This window comes from Dermatophagoides pteronyssinus, unplaced genomic scaffold (genome assembly GCF_027571235.1).
Source record: "Dermatophagoides pteronyssinus isolate colony J.1.1.1.1 unplaced genomic scaffold, Derpt_VIB-CSIC_2022.12 sq0014, whole genome shotgun sequence".
NCBI lineage: Eukaryota > Metazoa > Arthropoda > Arachnida > Sarcoptiformes > Pyroglyphidae > Dermatophagoides > Dermatophagoides pteronyssinus.
The window spans coordinates 490,001-505,240 of NW_027461538.1; the positions used below are offsets into that span (position 1 = coordinate 490,001).

The 15,240-nt window shown below is 32.7% G+C and overlaps 3 protein-coding genes and 3 non-coding genes across 7 annotated transcripts in view; 1 reads left to right on the forward strand and 5 right to left on the reverse strand.

Moving 5' to 3' along the window:
- Positions 1-687, reverse strand: part of LOC142645563 (large subunit ribosomal RNA) — a 3,731-nt gene extending 3,044 nt beyond the window's left edge. Inside the window, exon 1 of the ribosomal RNA XR_012846671.1 lies at positions 1-687. This exon is cut by the window's left edge and continues 3,044 nt beyond it. This is a non-coding gene — a ribosomal RNA (large subunit ribosomal RNA).
- Positions 688-911: 224 nt separating this feature from the next.
- LOC142645561 (5.8S ribosomal RNA) lies at positions 912-1,064 on the reverse strand. The gene has a single exon (XR_012846669.1). It is a non-coding gene; the product is annotated as a 5.8S ribosomal RNA (ribosomal RNA).
- Positions 1,065-1,547: 483 nt separating this feature from the next.
- On the reverse strand, positions 1,548-3,362 carry LOC142645562 (small subunit ribosomal RNA). Its single transcript, XR_012846670.1, has one exon. It is a non-coding gene; the product is annotated as a small subunit ribosomal RNA (ribosomal RNA).
- A 1,797-nt stretch (positions 3,363-5,159) lies between these two features.
- On the forward strand, positions 5,160-6,126 carry U2A (small nuclear ribonucleoprotein polypeptide A'-like U2A). Its single transcript, XM_027348086.2, has one exon. It carries the CDS (start codon positions 5,268-5,270, stop codon positions 6,003-6,005), a length of 738 nt encoding a protein of 245 aa, XP_027203887.1. The 5' UTR covers positions 5,160-5,267; the 3' UTR covers positions 6,006-6,126.
- Positions 6,066-8,533, reverse strand: EndoB (SH3 domain containing GRB2 like, endophilin-B). Of its 2 annotated transcripts, XM_027348084.2 has the most exons (6): positions 7,850-8,533; positions 7,653-7,794; positions 7,201-7,577; positions 7,034-7,075; positions 6,845-6,934; positions 6,066-6,767 (listed from the first exon to the last, which is right to left on the reverse strand). In XM_027348084.2, exons 1-6 carry the CDS (start codon positions 7,919-7,921, stop codon positions 6,207-6,209), a joined length of 1,284 nt encoding a protein of 427 aa, XP_027203885.1. In that variant the 5' UTR covers positions 7,922-8,533; the 3' UTR covers positions 6,066-6,206. The 2 variants fall into 2 exon arrangements, with proteins under 2 accessions (XP_027203885.1, XP_027203886.1); XM_027348085.2 differs by lacking the exon at positions 7,034-7,075 and having other exon boundaries at positions 7,850-8,525.
- A 417-nt stretch (positions 8,534-8,950) lies between these two features.
- On the reverse strand, positions 8,951-14,426 carry LOC113797665 (ATP-binding cassette sub-family C member 4-like). Its single transcript, XM_075822050.1, has 9 exons — positions 14,291-14,426; positions 14,035-14,221; positions 13,730-13,860; positions 13,514-13,627; positions 13,021-13,435; positions 12,638-12,927; positions 10,552-12,542; positions 10,252-10,479; positions 8,951-10,183 (listed from the first exon to the last, which is right to left on the reverse strand). Exons 3-9 carry the CDS (start codon positions 13,801-13,803, stop codon positions 9,066-9,068), a joined length of 4,230 nt encoding a protein of 1,409 aa, XP_075678165.1. The 5' UTR covers positions 13,804-13,860; positions 14,035-14,221; positions 14,291-14,426; the 3' UTR covers positions 8,951-9,065.
- Positions 14,427-15,240: the final 814 nt, after the last annotated feature.

The window sequence follows — 15,240 nt, forward strand, 5'->3', positions numbered from 1 at the left end:
GACCAGTACATTCGGCGACGGTTCCGGCTCGAGACTATAACGCCGCCAAATCAAAGACTTGACGGGCACCTTTCTCTCACCCTGTCCTACAGCCGTCCCAATCATCTGGTCGAACGTGGCTTTGCATCCTCGGCACGAAATGCACCAAAGCTTGCAGCTGAAAAACACAGGAACAACCTCCGAAAAGATCCATTTCCTGCCTCGTTAGCCGCCGGCATTGATTGAATCGACCGAGGCGCATACTTCGTGGTTCCATCTGTTTGCCTCCCAGTGGTTTCACGTGCTATTTAACTCTCTCTTCAAAGTGCTTTGCAACTTTCCCTCACGGTACTTGTTTGCTATCGGTCTCGCTGTGATATTTAGTCTTGGATGGAGTTTACCACCGACTTTAAGCTGCACTCTCAAGCAACCTGACTCTAGAATGCATTGGCCTGCATGTATCAGCCGAGTGTCTCTATGGGCCTAGCACCCGCTCTGGATGTCCCTGTCAAAGGAACTTGAAACATACGGCAACACATGATGCGCCAACACATTAACGCCGCATCTCTTGAACGCCTGAACGTCAAGACTTGGCGCTGGACTAATCCCCTTTCACTCGCCGTTACTCAGGGAATCCCATTTGGTTTCTTTTCCACCGCTTAATTATATGCTTAAATTCAGCGGGTATTCTCGCTTGATCTGAGGTCGAAATTAGACTTTTATTGGACATTGATTTGTCAACCATTTTGATTGGTTATACAAGGCACACATTCAAGGTGTTTAGCTGGAAACGCTAAATACCTTTTGTGAGTGAATGTGCTACAAAGCCTTCTTCACCACAAAAGTCAGCATATCAAATGTTTGGAAATGACCTGACGACGTTTTCACGACGAAACAGATCTATCCCATTTTGTTTGGTCATAATTTGATAACGACGCTCAGACAAACGAAGCCATCGGCTATCCAATGGCTGCAATGTGCGTTCGAATGTCGAGTGATCGGAGTGTCCTGCATTTCACACCGATTAACGCAGCTAGCTGCGTTCTTCCTCGACCAGCGAGCCGAGTGATCCACCACTGGCAGTAGTTATTTTGTTTTTTGCAATTCTTTCGAGAATCACAATTTGGTTTGTAACAATGTTTCTGGCTTAATGTTTTTCATAAATGAAAAAGAAAATACCTTGAACCTGTGGCTCCGGCATTCGTTCGATGACGAATCCAGTATTTAAACCTAGCGGCACTTGTTGCAAAAATGCAAAAACAAAGCGACACACTACATCCACATCTGTCCCGAGGACAAACAGGAACTGTAGGCTAGGCACCAACAGGCATCAAGGAGGACCGCCGACAAAGTTGACATGATTCGGTTTAGCTCCCTAATTAAGAAATTCTCCCAATGTTTTCATCCATGTTACCCAACATGAAAACCAGGATACAATTTCAGAGCTTTCAATAACCTCATCACTGTCAACAATTGCCAGTCGATCCGTTTGTGATAACGGGCAACGATTCGTTCGAATTGATAATCGAATGTTTCTTTCAAAGCAAATAAATGCTCAAGAAAACCGATAATGATCCTTCCGCAGGTTCACCTACGGAAACCTTGTTACGACTTTTACTTCCTCTAGATGTTCAAGTTTGGTCATCTTCCCGGCCGAACATGGCCACCACGAGGATAGCTACGTTGGCCAGTCCAAAGACCTCACTAAAACATCCAATCGGTAGTAGCGACGGGCGGTGTGTACAAAGGGCAGGGACGTAATCAACACAAGCTGATGACTTGTGCTTACTGGGAATTCCTCGTTCATGGACAATAATTACAATCCCCAATCCCAATCACGAAAAAGTTTCAATCGGTTTCCCGCTCCTTTCGGAGTAGGTAGACACATGCACGCTGATTTTTTCAGTGTAGCGCGCGTGCGGCCCCGGACATCTAAGGGCATCACAGACCTGTTATTGCTCTTTTTCATACGGCTGAAACGCCGTTTGTCCCTCTAAGAAGCATCAAGATAACCGAAGGTATCCAACACTATTTAGTAGGCTAGAGTCTCGTTCGTTATCGGAATTAACCAGACAAATCGCTCCACCAACTAAGAACGGCCATGCACCACCACCCACTGAATCAAGAAAGAGCTCTTAATCTGTCAATCCTTCCAGTGTCCGGACCGGGTGAGTTTTCCCGTGTTGAGTCAAATTAAGCCGCAGGCTCCACTCCTGGTGGTGCCCTTCCGTCAATTCCTTTAAGTTTCAGCTTTGCAACCATACTTCCCCTGGAACCGAAAAACTTTGGTTTCCCGGAAGCCGCCAGCCGAGTCATACAATAAACTCTGGCTGATTGCTGGTTGGCATCGTTTATGGTTAGAACTAGGGCGGTATCTGATCGCCTTCGAACCTCTAACTTTCGTTCTTGATTAATGAAAACGTTCTTGACAAATGCTTTCGCTTTAGTTAGTCATGCGGCGGTCCAAGAATTTCACCTCTATCGCCGCAGTACTAATGTCCCCGTCCGTCCCTCTTAATCATTACCTCGATTCCGAAGACCAACAGAACAGAACCAAGGTCCTATTCCATTATTCCATGCAACAGTATTCAGGCGATAATGCCTGCTTTGAGCACTCTAATTTTTTCAAAGTAAACGTATCGATCGCCTACGACACTCAATTAAGAACACCGTAGGACAATGCGATAATCTGCTCAGTATGACAGTAACCACCATCAGGTGGACCGCCATACATGAGCTGAGATCCAACTACGAGCTTTTTAACCACAACAACTTTAATATACGCTATTGGAGCTGGAATTACCGCGGCTGCTGGCACCAGACTTGCCCTCCAATTGATCCTCGTTAAAGGATTTAAACTGTACTCATTCCAATTACGAGAACGCATAAGCGAAGCCCGTATTGTTATTTTTCGTCACTACCTCCTCGTTCTGAGAGTGGGTAATTTGCGCGCCTGCTGCCTTCCTTGGATGTGGTAGCCGTCTCTCAGGCTCCCTCTCCGGAATCGAACCCTGATTCCCCGTTACCCGTTACAACCATGGTAGGCATATAACCTACCATCGAAAGTTGATAAGGCAGACACTCGAAGGATATGCCGCCGGCACGAGGCCATGCGGTCAGCTGCAGTTATCCAGAGTCACCACCGTAAGGTGTTGCCACCTTTGGTCTTGGTCTAATAAATGCGCTCCACCACGAGGATGAAGCTTTTCGGCATGTATTAGCTCTAGAATTACCACAGTTATCCATGTAATTGGTCAACATCCAATGAATCATAACTGATTTAATGAGCCATTCGCGGTTTCACCTTAATACGGTATGTACTTAGACATGCATGGCTTAATCTTTGAGACAAGCATATGACTACTGGCAGGATCAACCAGGTAGCAGCAGAAGTTATAGGAAATCCGCATTCAACAATCAAGTCGAAATTTGGAAACCAAACTCTGCTTGTGTCACCAAACCGAATACACGATTTGGCAACACGGCATGCGGACTAAAACAAACACATCACTGCTTAGGTGGGAAGTTACGTATTAGTCAAACATGCCTGAATCGTACCGAGTACGATTAAAACCCGAAATCTTACGATTAACAGGCCTTTTCTTCGATCTTCTTCAGCTTATTGCGATGAACATTTGGCTGTTCCACCGTGAATTTGCACATTTAAGCACAAAAGATGAAAACAAGCCAAATTCTGGATCCATCCAGAACGACCAGGTAACAACGAATCCATTACGAACCATCGAGCAGCTCCAAGTTGACGGGAATCAGCAGTCGTTGGCATTTCAGTCCATGTCTTCATGCGATGCTTATTGCTAAGCAAAACAAGAAGGGGAGACCCAGAAATGCGGATGGCTATTTGAATCCCTAGACCATGCGATGCTAATCATTCATGGACATCGAAACTCAAACGCCAAACTTAAGCACGAGACCGAAATCTCTCGCTTAAGCTCCGCGCTATAAAGCGCTTTCTTCATGATTTTGTGGCGAGATACCATAATTTTGCTGTTAATGCATACTATATGGTCGGGCAAGCGCTTATTTAAAAAAAAATAAGCGCCTTTCCAGGCCGACTTAGCTCGATTGAAGCTGTGCACTGAAGCAGCGCTGCAACGCTAACAACCTTACATAAGTCGACTATCACTATTCGTCGATTTCTCGACGATTGTCTTGCCACATAATATAGAAAAATCGACTACAGATCAGTGGGCTGGGATAATGATAATTGTTATTGTCAAAAATCATTGGATACCTTTATGCAGTTGATAAGTATGTTGAAAAAAAAATTTCGGATACATTAAAGTTGTTGATAAATGTGTTGGAATAATTTGAAAGAAGTAGCAAGGTCCAAAGTTAGGATACTTTTGTATCAGTCCCTATATATTTTTTAAGAAAAATCCTCTGATATCGAGGATTTACGAGATCGACACACAAACCTGTTTGTATCGGCTGTTATTCGAATGCATCTTTGCAAAGATACATTGATTCCATATTGAGCATGCGCGTTCGGACTGGAAAAAAACTTTGAAAAATTTCAGAAAAAATTAATATTTTCCATTGCATTTGTATTGGCAAAACATTAATTTGTATCAATATCAATTGTGTTATAACAATAGTTCAGTGAGGTTAAGTTGATTGGCTATGATTCATGGTTCAGTGAGGTTAGGTTGATGGCTATGATTCATAGTTCAGTGAGGTTAGGTTGATGGCTATGATTCATTGTTCAGTGAGGTTAAAATTTTCTAAAGTTGAAAAACGTATTGTTGAAAACTTTATGCAAGAAATGAAAAATATTTTCAAAATGATCAATTTATTCATGTAAATCAAGGATATTGTTGATTTGTTTGACAAATTATCATTATCTTTATCGAATTAAAAATGAGTCAAAATGATTTGAAAAACTTTATTTGAAAGTCTTACTTGTGATTTTCATAAAAGTCATAATTCAATTTGATACTTATAAGTGGGAAAAATGTATCATTTTTCGAATTGAATATATTAAATTAACCTGAAAAAAATGTTACAAATTTTATAAAATGTAATTGATACTTTTATTAAGTTACAATTGGAAATTGATTGTGTCGAATTTATAATTGTATCGCTCATGAAATAGAATGGCTTACGCCATCTTTAGAAATTATCTGAAATTATGTTCATTTGAACACGTTCTTTACGAATGATTATAATTCTGCTGAGCGAAAATATTTGGTCCATGCTTTTTCATTATTTTTTTTTCTTCAAATTGTTACATTTTCTATCAAATCAAAACAAATTCATCAAGAAAAAAAATGAGACTTACCATTGAATTGGTTGAAGGTGCATTTCAATTTATGAACAAATCAACTGGTGATCGTGAATTAGATTTACGTGATTATAAAATTACAACATTGGAAAATTTGGGTGCAACATTAGATCAATTTGATGCTATTGATTTTACATCGAATGATATTCGTACATTGGAAAATTTTCCATTATTAAATCGTATTAAACGTTTATATTTTAGTAATAATCGTATTTCAAAAATTGATGAACGTCTTCATGAATCGATACCGAATCTAGAAGGTCTTATTATGATCAATAATCAATTACAAGAACTTGGTGATCTTGATTCATTAGCTGGATTTAAAAAATTAACAACACTTGCATTGATGGGTAATCCAGTATCAACAAAAAAACATTATCGATTATATTTAATACATCGAATACCATCAATACGTTTATTGGATTTTAAAAAAGTTAAAATAAAAGAACGTAATGAAGCAGATAAATTGTTTAGTGGTGAAAAGGGAAAACGATTGGAAAATGAAATTGGTATTAAATCGAAAACATTTGTTCCAGGTGGTGAACTAATAAATGGCAGTGGTGGCGGTGCAGGTATTCAACCAAATAATCAACGTAAACAATTAACAACGGAAGAAATTCAAGCAATTAAACAAGCTATTTCAAAAGCCAATACATTAGAAGAAATGGAACGTTTAAAATTATTATTAAAACAAGGATATATACCAAATAGTAATAATCAATGATGGATCTCAATTTAAAACTTTTTTTCATTTTCATTTTATAATAAATAAAACATTGTTCAATGAAAGACAAAATTCAAATTTATTTACAAAATAATAATAATAATAATTGTTTGCTTGTGAATTAGGTTTTTTTTTTGATTATAAAGAAGAACCAAAAAACTATCTATCTATTGTTAATCAAGGGAATTATTTTTGTTTTTTTTAGTTCAAAATTTCTAAATAAGCAACAGGAACTTTTCCTTTTTGTCCATCGCTTAATCTTTCACCATACATCCAATCACTGACATCATTCATTGATTCATTATTATTTTTATGATGATCAATCAATGTTACGTAAATAATTTCATCAGCTAATAATGAAAGTTCATCATTTGATTGTGCTTGATAATTATTCAAACATTTTGCACGTCGTTTATTATTATTATTGATGATGTTGTTGGTAGTTGATGAACTTAAATCAATTGGATTGGTAGCAATATTGTTTTTATTATTATTGTTTGAATGATGAATCAAATCGATTGCTTCCATAGCAGTTGAAGTAGAATTATTTGATAATGATGATGTTCTCATTCTATGATTATTTGATGTCATCTTCAAATCATTCATCAATGTACCACCATTAGACAATGATTGGTCATTCAATATGGATAATGATAATGGTTGATTTATTTCTCGTTGAAGATTTGCCATATGACGAAAACATTGATGATAATATTCAATTTGACATTGAGCAAAATCATTCAAACAACGAACATGATTTGCCTGATTGTTGTATATAATATAAAAAGGAAAATGTTTAGATTTTTTCATCATAAAACATTAAAATGATGATGACAAACCTGAGCACTTGTAATACCCTCAAGCAACAATTTAGTTATTTCAATTTGTCTATCAAATTCTTCTTGACAATGTTTGAGATCACGTTCAGCCTATATTTATTGGAAAAAAATTATCATCAATTTACCATGATTTAAAAAATTTTAAAGCAGAATTTTAAGGAAAAATAAAGAAAAATCTTTGTATCAAACCTCTTTGATTTCATTTTCAATCATTTCTGGTTTAAGTTTAGGCTTTTAAAAAAAATTGTAAGCATGAATTAAGACAAAAAAAAACATTATCCAAGTTAAAACATCATCATTAGGAAAATGAAACATACAAGTTTTTAATATCAAAAATATGTTGCTATTGAACTTACATTATTTTGACTATCTTGACTTTTAGCTTTACGAAGACGACTTTTAGCTGCATCTAAATCCAAACGTTTTGTTTCAAGAACTTTACGTTCTTTTGCAATTGTTTTCATATCTTCATCCAAAAATTTTCGTAATGGAATGATTATTGTACGATATGAATTTTGTACAAAATCTTTTTCCGCTTGTCCTAATTCAGTTTGATGTTTACCAATTTTAACCAATGCTGAACCATATAATGTTGTCGGACCAAATGCAATACCAGCATCAATCATATCATTACCCAAATATTCTAAATTACGTAAACGATTATCACGTGATTTAATCAAATCATTATTTGAACCCATTGTACGTTCAATTAACATTTCACCATATCTCATGTCTATTCATTTTGGTTTATAATAATTTCGAAATGAATTTATTCTAGAAAAAAACAATAAAACCAATAGAAACAAACTTGGATTTGGTTGTATAACGGCTTCTAATTTGGAAACAATTCTTTCGGTCCATTGTCGATAACAATCAGCACGTTCAGCTAATTTTTCATATTCATTATCTAATTCGGTACGTTCAGCAGTACCAATTGTTTCTTCTGCATACTAAAACAAAACATTAATAAAAGAATTCAACCATAAAATAAAATAATAAACTCACCTGTTTAGCACGTGTAAAAACAGTTGTTACATCTGAAACAAGATTTTTTAAACTTTTCGTACTAAAATCCATATTTTATTAGGATTAGGTTACGGTGAAACGTGTTAATCAAATGATGATTATCCAAATAAAAAACTGAGATAAAAGTTTAGATTAATAAAACACTTTCAAAGATCAATTGTTTTGATTATTGTGGTTTATGGTGTGTGTTTATGTTTTTCTGGGAATGAGTACACACACAAACAGATAGAAAATTATATTTTAACAAAATGATCAAACATATAACGTGAGATCATTAGGACAAAACAAAACAAAACAAAAAAATGTATAGTGTTTAGGATTTTGATTCCTGTTGATGTTGGTTGTCGTTGGTAATATCTTTGTTGTTTTTTTTTGAGAGGAAAACGACGATTATGATAAATATGCCATATGTCTTTTTGCAACAAAAACATTCGAAATGTTTTGTTTGCTGTTGTTTGTTTTTCAAATTAATCTTACTCATATAAATGACAATCTTAACTTTTTCTTGTCGTTTTTTCTTCGCTTTTCACATAATGATGATAATAATGATGATAAAAATATCAACGAGTTTTACTGTGTTTATAATTTGTTGAGCTTTTTTTTGTTTACTGTTTGCTTGATGTATATTGTATACACACAAAAATGCGTAGGAAACTTTTACCAAACACAAACGTAGCCGATGAAGTATTTTTATTTTGTCGTTGCTGCTGATATATCAATATTTTTTTTCTATATTTTTTTTGGTTTTTTTTTCTCTTCTTTTTCTTATATAATTTCACTATAGTTACCAATTGTATATGCTTGTCTCGCTATATTTTGTCCAATATAGAATGTTTGATGCCATCATCATAATGATGCATTGCAGTGGCGCATTTCGTTACATTTTAATTGAATTGACAAAGGAAATTACAATGAAAAAAAGCAATGAAAATTTTTGATTTTTCAATTTAATAAAAAAAAAAAATTTTAAGGAACGAAAAACAAATGATGAAATCACGTGATGTAATAAAAATTCGAATGTTCCAAAAATAATCGATTGTTTTTTTTTCACTATCGATCGAACAAAAACACAAAACATCCTTTTCAAAAAACAACTGAAAAAACCCGATTAATTTATTTTTAAAAAAACATTTTTAAAAATTTTAAATTTGTTTACAAAACATAGAAAAATAAATGAAATTTTCATTACAAATCCTTAATCAAAATGATTATCATTATCATTTTGTTTATTCGAATCAGAATTCAATAATAATTCTTCATCATCAACAACAGCTAAATCTTCTTCATCCAATATTGGTTCAACAATAGTTTTATCCATATTTTCCATCAAATTTAAACGTAATTTATTTTTATGTGTAATTTTTGCCAATTGATAAAGATTAGCAAACATTGAACGTCCAGTTTTTTTACACATTTCATAAAAAATACCTTTATTTCTAAGTAATAAATATGGTATATCAAATTCAACAATTTCACCAGCATCCAATACTAAAACACGATCACAATCAATAATTGTATTTAAACGATGTGCAATTGTTAATACAGTACAATCACTGAATTTTTCTCGTATTGTTTCCTGTATAAGTTTATCTGTTTGATGATCAACATTTGCTGTTGCTTCATCCAATATTAATATACGATTATTTTTCAATATTGCTCGTGCCAAACAAATTAATTGTCGTTGACCAACACTTAAATTACTACCACTTTCAGTAATCTGTCCACTTAATTTACCTTTATAATTATTAACTTGTGTTTTAAGTTGTACTTCTTCTAATGCTTTCCAAATATTATCATCATCATATTCATTAAATGGATCAAGATTATATCTTACTGAACCACTAAATACAACTGGATCTTGTGGAATAATTGATAATTTTTTTCTTAAATCTTTTAAACCAATTGATTTTGTATCAATATTATCAATACGTATTGAACCATCAATTTCGGTTAAACGAAACAATGCAGCAATTAATGAACTTTTACCTGCACCAGTACGACCAACAATACCAATTTTTTCACCACCCAATATTGTACAATTTATATTTTTTAATACAGGTTTATCACTACCTGAATAACGTAAATACATATGATCAAATTCAATTGTACCTTCAGTTGGCCATTCATTTGATGGCCGTTTTCCAGGTTCTGATTCAGCTAATGGTTCTTTTGGTAAATCTTGATATTCAACAATACGTTCAACTGATGTCATTTGACTTTCAAATTCAGCTGATTGTCTTACAGCCCATTGTGTCATACCGGCTAACATTAAACCTGATGATATAGCTAGACCGGCACTACCACCTTGCATATCTAAAAGTAGCAAAAAAATAAAAAACATTGAAAAAATGTATCAAAATTGTAGCAAAAAAAAATCTAACCTTTTGACATCATAATAACAAATGAAATAACAGCAATATAAATTGTTGCAATCCAATCAATAATTAAACCCATACATCTTGATGAACTAATAAATAAAAACCATGTTGCACTATGATCATTTTGATAAATGAAAAATTGTCGTTCAAATGCTTTTTGTGCACCAAATGCACGAATCGATGCTAATCCATTGATTGTTGTACTTATATGTGAATAAACTGGACTTCGTGCTGAAAGAAATCAAAAATCATCATGTTTATCATCAAACAACCAAGATAAACAACAACCAGCAAAACACTTACCTAAACCTTCAAAACGTTTAATATCACGTGCAGATTTAATATAAATACCACGCATAAAAAATATAATAATTGTAAGGAAAATTGCCGGTAATATTAACCACCAATTTACAATTGAAACAGTAACAATAATACCGATTGCTTGTGAAAATGTTAAATTCAAATCATATGCAGTACTTGGTAACATTTCATCAATAATACCTAAATCTTTTGTAAAACGATTCAATATACGACCGGCTGGATTTTGATCAAAAAATGCTACTTTTGCCTGTAGTAATCGTTCGAAAATTTGATTATGAAGACGTTCAGATGCACGCATACATATTTGAAAAAATGATACTGAACGAACAATTGTTGTTATGAACAATGTACCGATTAATATTGAATATATTATAATATCTTGATGTTGTTCTTGTTCTGATATTTGATTTTCACCAAATTGATTTTTATTTGTCCATGCTGTTAAAAATATATCCGAACCATTGAAAATTGTTTGTGATAATACAAGAAATATAATCGTTATTGTCAAGGAAATAATTCCGGAACCAGCTTTTAAATATTCCCGGTAAACTTTCCATTTAATCGATCCACGTTGATATTGTTCTTCAGTTAATTTTGCATCGGATTTTGTTTCATCATTACTTTCAATTTGTTTTTCATTAGCAGCAGTAGCAACAGCATTATCATCCGATGGTAAAACTTCAAAACCTTCAAAACCACTGGAAATTGTACGTGAACGTCCACGAATAGCACAATCAGTTGAAAATGTTTCTGAACCATCAAATGAATTTGAGCTGGTTAATTTTTGATGTTCACCACCTTGACCACCACCACCACCACTTTGATCACTACCATCATTATCATTTGTAATAGATTTTTCATTCAATAAACTCATAAAATCAATACCCATTTGTTGTAATTCAGCAAACGTACCGAATGCTAAACAATCACCTTCTTTAAGTATAAGGATTTTTGTTGCTTTTTGTATAAATTGTATTTGATGTGTAACTAGGATACGAATCTTGGATTTCAAATGTTCAATGATACAATTTTCAAAAATATGTTCAGCAACACTTGTATCAACAGCTGATAATGGATCATCTAATAAACAAATATCTGGATTACGATATATTGCACGTGCCAAATTAATCCTTGCTTTTTGTCCACCACTTAATGATACACCTTTTTCACCAACTAATGTACGATCACCAAATGGCATTAATGTTAAATCTCTTTCTAGCGCACAAACTTTTATAACTTGATCATAATGTTTTTGATCGAATGGCATACCAAATAGGATATTATTCCGTACACTTTCATTAAATGACCATGGATCTTGACTTGCATATGATATTGATCCTTCAATATCAATTTTACCTGATTCAATTGGTAATTCACGTAATATACTCATTAAAAATGAACTTTTACCCGATCCGACTGGTCCGATTACCGCTAAAAGATCACCAGATTTTAAACGTACACTAATATTACGTAATGTTGGTTGCATTAATTCTTGACTCCATTTTGCAACAATATTATTGATTATTAATTTTGGTTCATTGATCAATGGTGATGGCGCTGGTGGCGGTGTTATCAGATTATCTTCAAGATTATTATTTTTAGATTTTTTATCATCATTTGAACAATGTTTTTGTTGAAAATTTTCTTTTTTAAATTTTTCCTGTTGCTGTTGTCGTTGATCCTGGTCCGGAATACATTCCATTTCTTTTAATAAAAGAAAATTTTCAATACGTTTACAGCCGATTAATAATTCCGAAGCCAAACCGATTGAATTTGGAAAGAAAAATGTAATCGTCAGACGTAAGGTATTGAATAATGCCATCGATACAAATACTGCTTCCGATGTTAATTGATTACCAACCAATACATAGGTTATGAAACAAACAAACAATACAATACGTGTTGCAACAAAAAACATTGATAAATTTATTGCTTTCAAATAACATGCTTGTCGTATGTATTTTACTTCGGTTCTAAGGTAAAGTAAAAGAGTAGCAAAGTAAAAATATTGAATTGTAGCAAAAAAAAATGGATACTTTTTTTCCGTAAAAAAAAACAAAAAACATACTTTCTTGCATCAGCAATACGATTTGCAAATGGTTTTTCCCATGAATACATTTTTATAACACGAATACCGGATGTAATTTCATTCATTAAACGTAATCTTTGATCAGTTTGTCGAGCAGTATTGGAACGTACACGTGAAAATAATCGACCCATATATACCTGTATTGGTATTAGCAGGAATAACAATGCTAAACCGACAAAACAAGTCCATTTTATATAATCAAATAGAATATAAATTACAATCAGCATTTGTATTGGTGATACAATCATATATGATACAAATACGCTAAACTGAAAAAAACAGAAGGAAAAAATATTGGTCATTTTGCAGGTTTATAATTTGTTTTTCAAGGGGGGTTAATCATTTTTGATTTTGATAATTACCTCATCCATACGATTAACATCATTAGACATAATATTAACAATTTGTCCTACGGCAGTTTGATTAACAGATGCACGACTTAAACGTAATGCTTTTTGAAACATTAGCGAACAACATGCGGTACGCATACGCATACCGATACGCATTGCCTGTATCATTGCTGGATGATGACATGATATGAAAAATGCTGTACAAATTGTTACACCGGCTGCTGACCAACATGCATCTTCATATGTAATTGTTTCATCATTTGAAAAATATCTAATAACACGACCAAGTAAAAATGGTTGTACAATACGTATAAAACATTCTTCAAATATATAACAAAATAATGGTATTATAAATGATGGACCAAATGCTTTTAATAATGCTAGCCATAATTTTGGTTTTTCTTTTATTAATTCTTTTGTCCAACTTCTGTATTGATTTGATTTTTGATTTGTAATTTGTAATTTTTCAATTAAAAATTGCTACAAACAAACAGACAAAACAAACCTTTTTAATTGATTAAGACTTTTTTCTGCTTCATCATCTTTTGGACAACGATAAAGATCTTGAAAATCAAGTCCATTATTTTTAAAACCTTGATAAAATATTGGAAATATATAGCTATAATGGGAATGGGAATGGGATTCAAAAAAAATTATTTTTATTTTTATTTTTGTAAAAAATTCATTATAATCATTGTAATCAGACAAAACAAAAACATACGTAAAAATTAATTTAGATAGACAAAATGTACGATCAAATAATGATTTTCTTGTAAAACGTGAATGAATTTCCATAATTTTGCGATTTTTGAAATTTTTGAAAATTTCGATTTGGATTCAGTTGTTTTCCTTCTGGATGTCGATTTGTTTTTTTTCACCAGAAACAAAACCAAAATGAAGGGAAGGAAAGGAAAAAAAATTTTAATTAAAAAAAATTTATTGCTTTTATAAATGGAAATTATAAAAATTTTCTTGTAATAATAATGATGATGAGGATGGCAGAAATAATAATAATAAAAAACCAACCGTAAATTAGTAAAATGATTTTGTTCTTTTGTTTCTCGTGATTATGATTATAATGATGATGATTAGAAGGGTTTTCAAATGATTCCCTTTGAATCATAAAAGTGTTAAATTTTACAGTGAAAAAAAAATTGCATCAAATTATCTGTGTGTGGTGTGTTGGTTGGGTTGTAAAAGTTGTGAAACCTGGCTGTAAAATGGATCCAAAAATAAAAAAAAAGTTGTATTTTTGAGTGCAAAAAAATGAAAAAACTTTTACCTGCGAAGATTAAAGTTCACCAAGAAAAGAAACAACAAAATTTAATTTCCGTTAAGGAAAATTTTAACGGAAATTACATTGACAGGGTTCATCAGTTAAATGAACAAAAAAAGAAAGAATATAATTTTCAAAAATATTAACTGTCACAATGTTTTTCTTTTGGTAGAAATGTTGATCAATGGATGATGATGGAAACTTTTGCAAAACTTGATTTGAACTGAGAATTTTGAAAAAAAGTTTTTTGTTTTGTTTGTTTTAGTTGTTGTATGTTTCATGATGATTAGATTTTGATATGATTTTTTTTCCTGTTTGATATCCATTTGATATCACATTTATGGCGATTTTTTTGAATTTTTTTCAGTTTTTGTTGATTGAAATTCGATATATATACATTTGCTATTTGCATATCCCGTTTCCTCTCTCTCTGTCATTCATTGTTTATGTTTATTGATTGATTGATAATCATCATCATTATTTTGAATTGTTTTGCTACTTTTTTTAAAAAAATATTCAAGTATCGAAATAGATATGATTCGGACTATAACCAACAGTGGTGGTGATTGCAAGAATGTTTCATATGTATCTTTTATGTGTTTTTTTCCGATTGCAATCGATTTTTTCTGGTTTGTTTTGTTTATTTGGTTTTCTTAAATACCAAGAAATTTTTTCGTAATGATCATGAAATAAACTCTGTGTGTATCCGTGGTAATTTGAGTTTATCATCATTAGATTGATATAGTTTTTTAATGTGACCTATTCGAGTGCAAATAGATTTTCGAATGTTGGTGGTTTCTTATTCTGTTTGTTCTTTGGAATGAAATATTTCTTGTGTAAACAAATAAACAACTAATAAAAAGTTTTCTTTTGGTTTAAACTTTTTCTTTAACTATCATTTTGATTGATTGTATCGATTTTTCAATCATTTTAGTTTCTTAATATGTATCTTTTTT